The sequence below is a fragment of the Triticum aestivum genome, chromosome 2A (genome assembly GCF_018294505.1).
Source record: "Triticum aestivum cultivar Chinese Spring chromosome 2A, IWGSC CS RefSeq v2.1, whole genome shotgun sequence".
Taxonomy (NCBI): Eukaryota; Viridiplantae; Streptophyta; class Magnoliopsida; order Poales; family Poaceae; genus Triticum; species Triticum aestivum.
The window spans coordinates 16068017-16079683 of NC_057797.1; the positions used below are offsets into that span (position 1 = coordinate 16068017).

At 47.0% G+C, this 11667-nt stretch overlaps 2 protein-coding genes across 2 annotated transcripts; both read left to right on the forward strand.

The window, feature by feature from the left end:
• The first annotated feature begins 1073 nt into the window (after positions 1-1073).
• Positions 1074-6147, forward strand: LOC123184307 (uncharacterized). The gene is made up of 5 exons (XM_044596453.1): positions 1074-1772; positions 2774-3226; positions 3694-4153; positions 4228-4308; positions 4418-6147. Exons 1-5 carry the CDS (start codon positions 1170-1172, stop codon positions 5689-5691), a joined length of 2871 nt encoding a protein of 956 aa, XP_044452388.1. The 5' UTR covers positions 1074-1169; the 3' UTR covers positions 5692-6147.
• A 3400-nt stretch (positions 6148-9547) lies between these two features.
• On the forward strand, positions 9548-11586 carry LOC123187005 (7-deoxyloganetin glucosyltransferase). Its single transcript, XM_044598748.1, has 2 exons — positions 9548-10325; positions 10418-11586. The coding sequence occupies exons 1-2, from the start codon at positions 9821-9823 to the stop codon at positions 11440-11442; spliced, it is 1530 nt and encodes a 509-aa protein (XP_044454683.1). The 5' UTR covers positions 9548-9820; the 3' UTR covers positions 11443-11586.
• Positions 11587-11667: the final 81 nt, after the last annotated feature.

An 11667-nucleotide genomic window follows, 5' to 3' on the forward strand; every position in this document is an offset into this window, starting at 1 on the left:
GTCCCTTCGTCGCCACCATCTAGCTAGCCTCCCTCGTAGTTGGCCACACCAAATTTGTTGTGTTGTTATAATGGATAGATTGATTAATATATAGTCTAGATTGATATGCTTAGGGTGAATTGATAATTTTGTAAATTTAGTTCTAGAATGCATGATATATAGTGCATTACTATATACCATGCACATTACTTTATATCATGTGGATATACCTATTTTTAGCTGTCAGATGCAAGATGCAAAATGAACAGCTAGATTCTTTTTTTCAACCTAATGCTCCATATCCTATTCACCTTCTTCCCTGAAACTATCCCCATGTTCCGTCGACCTGCACCGCCCACGGCCGGCGGCGCTCACACGCCATCTTAGCCGCACCGGCCTCCCCTCAACCGCCGCCCATGGCCATCCCTCTCACCCTGGCAAGGGACAAATTTTTCGGGGAAATTGCACCCCTCCCACACACCTAAGTTAGAACGCGGGCGAGCCTGTCCCCCCTCCCCCCTCCCCACCCCTAAAATAGATCGCCGGCAATGCCTGCCTAGGATCGACGGACCCAATTCTAAATTCACGCGACATATATGTAGGTAATGTGTAGATGTAAAAGTATGATAAAGTTTATCAAAAAAAGTTGGTAAAAACCAACACGTCGCTAACACTGAACTACTACCTTCGCTCTGGTTTATTATTCTCCTTAGTATTTTGTGTCAAATTTTGACCATAGATTTTACCAACAATATGTTAATGCATGTCAGCAAAAATTATATCGTTGGATTCGTATTTGAACACAGTTTCCAACGGTATATTTTTTGTGACATGCATTGACATTTTGTTAGTTAAATCTATGATTAAAATTTTATACTAAACACGAAAGGGACTAATAAAGGCGGTATCTGACTAGTAGTAACTGGTAGTAATTGATGAAAGAGGGAAGCGGTGACATAGCCACACGCACCAACCTCTGCCGCTTTCTGGTCTGCGTTGCCCCGCCACGCGTCAACTATTGCTGTGCTGTCCACCCCCACCCTACCTCGGAAGTGGAGTCGCTCTCACACCACACCACATCACCACCTCGGCCCCTCCCACATCGCTGCCTCCGCCATCCTCCCACATCGCTAGCTTCCCTCTCACGCTCCGGGCCGAGGAACCCACGAGCGCCAAAGCAGCCAGCTCCCATGGGCCGCGGCCGTGCCAGGAGGCGCCCTCCGACACCCTCCGACTCCTCATCGTCGGACGAGGAGCTCCTGCTGCCGGTCGGCGTGGAATTGGACGATGAGGACGAGGCGGACCATGAGTCGGAGGACGACCACGAGCAGCTCATACTACTTCCGGTCGGCGCGGAGGTGGAGGTGCGCAGCGACGACCCGGGCTTCGCCGGCTCCTTCTACGAGGCCACCGTCGCCGGCCACCTGCTCTCCGGCGGCCGCCGCGGGCGCTACACGGTGGAATACACCACGCTCCTGGCCGACGACGGGGACGACGAGCCGCTCAGGGAGACAGCGGCCGCCGCCAACGTGCGACCGCGGCCACCACCGGTCGAGGAAAGGGATAGGGAGTTCGCGGTCCACGAGATGGTGGAGGCGTTCCACAACGACGGGTGGTGGGCCGGCGTGGTCTCCGCCGTCCTCCCGCGGCCGGTGATGGCCGGGGATCGCCGGCAGCCGAGGGCGTACGTGGTCACGTTCCCCACCTCGCGGGAGACGCTGGAGTTCGGGGAGGCGGATCTGCGGCCGCACCGCGTGTTCGAGGACGGCCGGTGGGTCCCGGCTGCAGAGGTGGTAAGTGGGGTGCCTTCCTCTGTTCAACAATTCACCTACTTTGGGTTGCATTCAGAAGTGTTCGATTAATTTGTTTGTGTATTATGGATAAAAACATTTCACTTTCAGTACAATTTCAGGTGCTTCGAGTGTCCTGTGGGTCTGTCCCCAAATGGATTTGTAGCATGTAACATGTTCTTTATCAATTTTAGACCATGGGTATATTTTGTTTTTGTCGATTGTCTTAACCTTTTTGGATGAATCATAGCTAAATTTTAAAATGGCTATTTTTTCCAAACTTTGGAAATTTAAGTTTACATTTTCTTCAGACAATTCATGGCAACTAGCTTTTTTTCTTGTAAATTTGCTATAATTCATCCAAGAAACGGCAATTAGAAAGTATCAGTTAGTAAAAATGACTTAGCTTTACAGTTCCGTGGCCTGTCGGATGCTGGTTCAAGTGTAAGAAGTGTATAATTAAGGGCCATGAACACGGTTATTTTTTTTCTTTTGGGGAACATGCAGTGAAATCAAACATATTGTAGATTTTCAAACTAATTGCGCTCATATTGAAATTATAATTCCATTTAAAACAGCTCGTGCTGTGCTTGCGCAGTTTCTCATTTGAGATTTTCTGCTGTCTTTATCATCTGAATTGGCGTATCTTCTTGAAGTTACTAATTCCAGCCCACATATTCCTCTTTTGGGCTGTGCTCTCAGACCAGCCATTACCAGTTAAGTGATAATGAATACTGAAATATTAGCACTAGTCCTACATGTTTCTCGAAAATTAATGATGAAAATTTGACATTTTAGCTTACAAATTTGGGGCCTGCCGGACTATACAGCCAAGTATATGCACTGTATGATAATTTGCAGCCTTGAGATAAATGTACTAACTTCAAATTAAAAGGATGTGGGTGGATCATTTAAAATGCATAAAACTTCTCAATTCAATGACTAATCTGCACTCGTTGTGCAGTTATCTCTTTCATTATTTCTGATTCTCTTGTTGTGTGCAGGACAATGGAAGTCCTTTGTTCGGTGAGGGAAACCAAGTTGAAGTGAGTGGAAAATCCTTCGGCGCATCCTGGAGTCCAGCTACTGTTCTTAAAGTGATTGGTGCTACAAATTTTCTAGTAGAGTACATGCATATTGAAAATGACGGGGAATTGGCCACTGAGATTGTCGATTCTCAAGATATTCGGCCAGCACGCGCCATCACCCGTATGGACTCCAAGTACAGATTTTCTCCTTCTTCTCATGTCGAGGTCCATCATGAAGATAGTTGGTGGCCTGGTGTTATTGTTAAGGTTTTAGGTAGTGGAATCAACAAGAAGTATGTGGTGAAATTGAAGAATCACGAGACAGACATGGAAGACGTGCAACCTGTGGATGTTTTGACGGTTCAAAATACGCAACTAAGGCCACGGTTTGACTGGGACGGTAAAAAATGGGTACGCTGCGTGAAAGAGGTACAATTCCTGCATCATCCGTGCTTTGTCTTCTGTCGTTCCTTTCTGTTGTTTTTTTGTTGATTGAAACAAGTATATTATACTTAATTTTAGTCTTTCAGGTTTCAAAAATATTTGACAACATTACCGTAGTACTTTGGCTCCTCTTATCACTACTGTTGCAGCACGCTACTCATTTTATACATCTTCATTGTGCATCGTTTGCATCAGGGCTAACGACACTTTCCATCTGTTGTAAACTGTGATAGACTTAGTCCCTAAATGATGGCCATATATTTATCTTGTATGTTTAGGAAAACAGATGCGCACTTGAAAACACAAGCTTCTGCAAATGAATTAGGAATATGCAAGTTAATTCATAATTGGAATATTATCCCTACTCTACGTTCCAAACATCAATGATGTTATTCAATGTAGCCTCAAAATCTTTATGGTGTACTGATGTGTTGTTTTTTCCTATTTGTTAGCCTTCACACCAAAATTATGTCCATGAGATGCATCCATTTCAGAAATCTTCTCGAAAAAGGCTAGTTTCCGCCTTGTATGATGACTCTGATAAAATCAGTAATGAACGTGATTCTCATCGTGACAAAAAGTTGAAGAATGAAGATGTGATATCAGGAAAAAAATCTCCTCTTTCTCTGTCCATTTGCAATGAGAGCAATGAAATTACTCATAATCAACGGAATGCAGTATTGGCATTACGGTCTAAGCTATCACTTCCTTCACTGCCACCAATGACAGCATTTAACCAGCTGAGTTCATCTTCACTTGCTCCAAGCTGTCATCTGGAACAATCATCCTCTCAGATGATTATCATACCCTATACGCCACAAAGTGGACAGTTACGAGCTTCCTTATTTGGAGAGTTACGGGCTGCTGAAGCTATTGATGAAGAGAGCAACATCATAGCTGTCTCTGAACACTGTAAGTTTTGGATTATTTAACGTCTACTACTGGTACAACACACACTGAAAATACTAACTAGCAAACTTTTGCAGTAGATGAACTGCCTAAGGATGTGACTGCTGGATGCGGAATACTTCCAAAAATAAATATGGCAAGTCACATTGACATCAGAGGTATGTGTTCTGTTTTCCGAACAATCAGCAATATGTACTGATCACAGAAATATCAGCAACATTTCCATTATGTTACTAGCAGGCATGTCATGATACTTTCCGTTTCCAGGTTCACAAGAGGGTAGTGTAATAGATGATCTTCAGCAAGGAGGCTATGTTGGTGAAACTAGTGTTGAGCAGGACACTGGTGGAGAATTATGTCAGAGGTATTTGGCTATGGCTGATAATGCCAACGTTCCTTTGTTGCCTTCAGCAGAGAGTTGTGAAGCTAATTTGCACGACAACCGGCTCTCCAAGGACAACACAGCAGCTTCGGTGGAGTGTGTTACTTGTTATGCTGCTCCAGCCGAGGACTTGTCTCTTATACCTACTTTAGATGGTGTTGTACCATTAGAGTGGGATTTGGAGGTCAATATAACTGAAGATATGGATGAGGCGAACCATCAAGGGAGTGTAGTTGGGTTAGCCAGCAATGGGCATCATAATCAGTATACTAGTGTTCACTGTCCATTCTCAGCCACATCTTTAACTGCACTTGAGGATGACATGATTACCACTGAAAGTCCAAGCGGGGAGTTCTTATGCAGTAGCCAATCCATCGAGAAGTCGACAGTAACTCGGTTGTCTTCTGTTGGCATGAACAATTATAGTGTGACAGAACCTGTCGATGATAGCTTGGCCATAACAAATGGTGTGGAGGGTACACCAGTACCCAGGTATGTTGCAAGCAGAACAAATGATTCTGCCTTTCCCTTGTCGCCGGAATCTCTAGCGGTGCATGAGAGTACCATGGACACGAACAGCCGCCTTTCAGGATCCTTGGCATTCCAGCATCTTCCATTTGTGAAGACCTCCCCAATGTGGGCGCATCTCGAGGCACTGGAAATTTTCAGGAAAGCGCCACAGCGGCCACATTTTCGTCATTTCCAGCAGTATTGTCCAGAGCTCCGCGAAGGGATGGCATTAGGTTTGATGCACTCTTTTGCCAATTTAGCAGAAAGCATAAACATGCTGGATGTTCAGGGTGACAAAGAACTACTACTCGAACAGAAGATGAAGAGCCTCGCTTTGCTCGAGGAGAATGGTTTCGATGTCACGTACCTGAGATCACGCGTGGAAGCTTTACTCAAAGCAGATAATAGTCGCGTCGAAGAGCTGGAGGAGAAGATTGCCCGCATAGAAACCTACGACCAAGAACTCGGCACGCGAGTTCGCGCGCTGGCTATGACAGTCCATCGTCTCGAGCTACATGCATATCTTATGCGCAACATGATGCGGTCTGCCATCACGCGGAAGATGAGCAATGCTGTGAAGATCTCAAGACTCAAAGCAGAAGCAAACGATCTTGAGAGATCGTATCTTTCCAACGCCGCGCCTCGGTGAGTTTGGTCTATGGTGGGAGCATGCACGCACGCTTGTGAATAGGTAGTTACCGCAACACCCAGCTAGTTGTTGTGTAGATACTACTAGTTCGTAGTGCTATCCTGCAGTTCGCCGTGCGACGGGCGAATGGTTGTGTAGATAGTTCGTAGTGCTATATATCCTGCGGTTCGCCGTGCGACGGGCGAGTCTTTTGTGTATGTTGTTGCTCTCGTATGTTACAGGCAGCCATCTGTGGAGTACCGTGTAAGCTGAACCTGGACAGTGTGCTTGGGCTACTGAAGTCACCTTTGGTATTGTGTATATCTCATAGTAGTGTGCTGCTCTGTCTGTGATTCAGCGTCTTCAGCAGCGAGCCAGTCTAGACTGTGGTTATGCTCAAAACATGCATGTTTGGAATTGAATCCTGTCGTCGTCTGAATACCATTTTGTTGACGACTACGGTGGCATGGTTATGGAGGTGGAGCTACCAATTGACGCTACAATAGTTTGTACTTTCCCCTGCTTTCACTTGCGATTATTGCCAAAGAATCTGAGCCAAAGCATTTCCTACAATAATTTTAGCTAATTGGAAATTGCTATGAATGGGTTTTTCTTGATATATTAAAGCTTATGCTGATGTGTATTGGCTTTTCATTTCTTTTCTTTGATGATAGATCAATTAAGCATTATCGGCGGCTTCCACAAGATAAGGTTGCAGGGGTGAACTAAGTTGGGGTTTTGCAGCAATGAGGGTCACGCTAGCAAAGCGCCACTGTCTTACCGTTCACTCCCTTCGTCATCAACCTAAATTATCACCGATATATATCTTGCCTAGCAGAATTCATGTTTATCAGCGATGAGGCAGCGGCGGCTAGCTGAAGAAGGAAAAAAGTTCTTCCTGTCTAGCCCCCGTCCCGGTGGTGCTTCTAGCGTCATAGAAGGGTGTGTGGAGATTTGTCTCCGGTGGATCCCGCGGGATTCGATCGGCGTTTGTCTTCGGTGGATCCACGTGGATCCGGTCTTTGTTCGTGTGTGTTCATGTGTCTATATGTTGGATTCTTTTGATTTGAGCATCTCTTCAACGATGGCGGTTGTTGTTCTGGTGCGCTGGTCCTATAGGGCCTTAGAACAACGACTTCCCGACTGTCTACTCCAACAAGTTTTGCCCGGCTTCAGTGCGGGACTTGTAGTCATCGCTAGGTGGTCTACGGATCTGGATGTAATTTTTATTATTTTCTAGTGTTCGTTGTACTATCATGATTGATGATGAATAGTTTGGAAGTTTACCATAAAAAAATAATTTTCTTTTAAACAAGATAAAATCATAACAACAATATTTTTAATATATCATAAAGATAAAGTAGCCTAGCTCAGGGTAATAAAATCCAATCGTGATCTCACCATGATATATTGTTTCATAAAATACAGTGCCAAGTTCCAGATGCAGTTACGCTTGATTGAAGATATAAAATGACAACACATGTAGAGCTCATACACACATATAAATGGTGGTGTTGAAGTTTAGGTACATGTGTGCAACTTATTGTACCCATTAGTATGTTATATGTGTGCAACTTATTGTACATGTGTGCAACTTATCGTCTGAATACCATTTTGTTGACGACTACGGTGAAGCTACCAATTGACGCTACAATAGTTTTTACTTTCCCCTGCTTTCACTTGCGATTACTGCCAAAGAATCTGAGCCAAAGCATTTCCTACAATAATTTGAGCTAATTAGAAATTGCTATAAATGGGTTTTTTCTTGATAAATTAAAGCATATAATTCTTGATTCTGGCTTCTTGAGTCGTGGGCGCAATGGGTCGTCTAGTACGATAGAGCTATACCCATACTTAGTATACATTTATCGACAAAAGGGCAATGTATTAATATCAAGATAATTTCAGTTACAACCAGCCTCTATAATAACATAATATCAATACCTCCTGAGACATCGATAAAGCTAACACCGCCAACGACTTGCAACATACTAGCAGTAACACCATTCATCGTCTTTTGACTACAAATGCGGCACAAGAAAGATTCTTCGAAAAGAATCCCCTCCAAACTGGCAACAACAAGCAAACGCCGCCCACAAAGGATTGAAGCACTATGGGTCCACATTATCCGTGTTAATAACTATCTTTCCTAGACACTTCATTTTTATTTTATTTTGAAAAGGAGGATGCCCCCGGCCTCTGCACCTAGACGATGCATGTAGCCACTTTATTAATTATTCATAAAGATCTTACAAAGTAATACATCAGTATGTCTGATGCCACCATCTCGGCAATATCTATCACCACCCCTATCCATTTGATGAAGGGGTGTCAATAGTCCGAGCCGAATATCAAACAGACTTCGCACCAAAGACTAACATCTAAAGCAGGAGGCCCCAACCAAACCACTTGCCGGTTCTGCGCACAGACCGGTCCGGCGCCTCTCAGCGGCGGCCGCCGCCGCCTTCCGTCGATCCATCTTCAGAGCAGGGACTGGCGCATCGACCTTGCCAAGCCTGTCGTCGACGCCACCACGACGCCAGACAGCGTCGTCCTCCTGCGCGAGTCCGTCGACCCGCATCGGACACCGATACTCCACTACGCCACGCCACCGATATCCATCGTTCTCGATGCGGATGATGGAAGACCGCTCCACCTATGGGCCCTTCCAGTCATCACCTGCTCCAAAATGATGCCCCCAGAAGGGAAAACGACATCGAAGATGCCGTCATCGTCCGATCCGGGAAGACCCAGATCTAAGGTTTCCCCCCGAGCTTCTCGAGCGTGATGCCGCAACCTGCAACAACGATGCCTCGAGAAGGGAACGACGTCATAAGATGATGTCACATGATCATTGCCTTGTTGAGATGATGTCACATGATGGTGAGGTTAAAACAACAACTGTACGTGATGGTTATAAGAAACTAAGGTTAGTAACTTACAAAACAACAACCATGGTGGGTTCTTACACATGTAAGTTATTTGAGACACATTGTAGCTCGTGTCGTAATCTCATCCATGTCCTAAGAGTTGCCTAGCTAGATGAACTGCCAAGCCTCTATTTACTCAAAAGGCTTAGAAATGATTATAAAACTGAGCTGGTCTTTCATGAGGATGGCATTTTATTGGAAGCTAATGAGAAGAGTTCAGTTGATCCGGCGATAAAAATGGTTCATTTCAGAAACATGTAAGAAGATGGAAGAACTTTTAATTCAAGTGAAGCAATCTCAGGCTGGCATTCAATTCTTGGGAGATGTCATTTTCACACTTGGAGAGCAGTTTTCTACCCAAGTTCCATCGAAATAACAAACTCAAACTGAAGAATTAGAAGAATTTCTAGCTTGTTCCATTCGAAGTGAGGTAGACATCCATCCTCCAAACGATAAGGTGTCGGATTAAAAGACTTAATGGATATAGAGATAAGGGTGGAAAAGCAGAGCAAGAAAGAGAAGAGCAAGAACAAAAACGATAGCCACACTTGTCCTAAGGAAGTGTAGAAGACATAATTAAGGTACATTCCTCTGGACTTAGTTCAGAGAATAATTCTAAAAATTTGCTTGCTTATAAATATAACATGCACTACTGTTTCATACTCCCTCCGTTCCTAAATATTTGTCTTTCTAGAGATTTTAAATGGTCACCACATACGGATGAATATAGACATATTTTAGAGTGTAGATTCATTCATTTTGTTCCGTATGTACTCACTATTTGAAACCTTTAGAAAGACAATTATTTAGGAACGGAGGGAGTAGATTATTGTGATATTGGTTTTAAAATATGAGGGATATGGGGATGTGGCTCACACAATTAGACAATAAAGTAGGGAACATGGTGAACGACGCGCCTGGTCAGTGCTGACCGGGTCAAAATTAGACAATCATGGTGCACTATTTGATACGGCCCCACACTTAAAAAAGAAAGCCTCAAACTTGGAATCTCATATGCTAGTCGTCGGTCTTCACGTGCCAAGAACTAGCGGTACAGTACACTGAATGCTAACCACCAAAGGAGGAGTTATCCTGTCCCTGTCCACGCACTGATTAGTCTTCCCACTCACTATGTATCGTACGTAATCTTGCATTTCTTTTCTTTCCATCCACAAAAAACCAGAGTCTCGATCTGCATCGGCACCAACCACGGCGACGACATGCGCGCCGACGGCAAGCCCCACGCGGTGTGCGTCCCGTACCCGGCGCAGGGGCACGCCACCCCGATGATGAAGCTGGCCAAGGTCCTCCACTCCAGGGGCTTCCACGTCACCTTCGTCTACACCGAGCACAAACACCGGCGCCTTGTCCGCTCCCGCGGCGCCGGCGCCGTCGCGGGCCTCCCGGACTTCCGCTTCGCCACCATCCCCGACGGCCTGCCGCCGTCCGACCCAGACGCCACCCAGGACCAGGCGTCCATCTGCCACTCCACCACCACGACCTGCCTCCCCCACCTGAAGAGCCTGCTTGGCGGCCTCAACAACACCGCACCGGGGACGCCGCGGGTGACGTGCGTCGTCGCGGACAGCATCATGAGCTTCGCGGTGGACGCCGCTGCGGAGCTCGGCGTGCCGTGCGCGCTGTTCTGGACCGCCAGCGCGTGCGGTTACATGGGCTATTACAACTTCCGGTTCCTGGTAGATCAGGGCCTTACTCCTCTCAAAGGTACCTCTGTCACAGCCAAGATTCTAGTATTTTGAGATGTGTAACAAGTTAACAACGAACAAGTAACAAACAATGTTCCTTTTGATGAGCAGGTGAAGAGCAACTGACGAACGGCTACTTGGACACGCCGGTGGCACAGGCTCTCGGGATGAGCAAGCACATGCGCCTCCGCGACTTCCCGTCCTTCATCCGCACGACGGACCCGGACGACATCCTGCTCAACTTCATGATACACGAGCTAGAGCGGGCGAGCCGTGCGGACGCCATCATCGTCAACACCTTTGACGAGTTCGAGCAACCGGCACTCGACGCCATGCGCGCCATCCTCACCCCGCCAGTCTACACCATCGGCCCGCTCAACTTTGTTGTGGAGCAGCTAGTCCCCGACGGCGGCGATGGCAGCGTCCCCCTCGCTGCGATTCGCCCCAGCCTTTGGAGGGAAGACCGGTCCTGCCTAGAGTGGCTCCGCGGCAGGGAGCCCCAGTCCGTGGTGTACGTCAACTTCGGGAGCATCACCACCATGACCAGCCTTGAGCTGGTGGAGTTCGCCTGGGGGCTGGCCAACTGCGGCTACGACTTCCTCTGGATCGTGAGGAACGACCTGGTGAAGGGTGACGCCGCAGTGCTGCCCCCGGACTTCGTAGAGGCGACCAAGGGCAGGTGTTTCTTGGGGAGCTGGTGCGAGCAGGAGGCGGTGCTGCGGCACGAGGCCGTGGGCATCTTCCTGACGCACTACGGGTGGAACTCCATGATGGAGGGGCTCAGCGCCGGGCTGCCGATGCTGGGCTGGCCCTTCTTCGCCGAGCAGCAGACCAACTGCCGCTACGCGTGCGTGGAGTGGGGCGTTGGGATGGAGGTCGGCGACGACGTGCGCCGGGAGGTGGTCGAGGAGAGGATAAGGATGGTGATGGGTGCTGACGAGGTGGGGAAGGAGATGAGGCGGAAGGCGATGGAGTGGAAGGAGATCGCCGTCCGTGCGACGACGCAACCTTGTGGCAGATCGTTCGCCAACCTTGAGGTTCTGTTCAAGAATATACAAGCACCACCGTTGGATCGTCCTTCTCCCGCGGCCGTGCAAACAGGATATCAATTTTGGGTCTGTCTATGTCACATCTAGATGTGAGATATTATCTCACATCTAACTCCCTCTCACATCTAATTCCCTCGCCTTTGATTTTTAGGCATTTAGAGTTCAAAAAAGGTACGATTTGGACCTGCTCTACAAGCTCTGGATTTGAAACATACTTTTCTCTTCCTGGAATCATATGATTGTGGAGACACTCAGACACTACACATGCAGCGTTTTCTCATGTTGTTTCTTCCAAGGGGCTTGCTTCGGTAG

Excerpts from the sequence above, each read along its gene's own strand:
- LOC123184307 (XM_044596453.1), top strand. The coding sequence starts at position 1,170 with ATGGGCCGCGGCCGTGCCAGGAGGCGCCCTCCGACACCCTCCGACTCC. Across the intron at positions 3,227-3,693 it reads GGGTACGCTGCGTGAAAGAG|CCTTCACACCAAAATTATGT; the intron begins GTACAATTCCTG and ends CCTATTTGTTAG. Across the intron at positions 4,309-4,417 it reads AAGTCACATTGACATCAGAG|GTTCACAAGAGGGTAGTGTA; the intron begins GTATGTGTTCTG and ends TTCCGTTTCCAG.
- LOC123187005 (XM_044598748.1), top strand. The coding sequence starts at position 9,821 with ATGCGCGCCGACGGCAAGCCCCACGCGGTGTGCGTCCCGTACCCGGCG. Across the intron at positions 10,326-10,417 it reads GGGCCTTACTCCTCTCAAAG|GTGAAGAGCAACTGACGAAC; the intron begins GTACCTCTGTCA and ends TTTGATGAGCAG.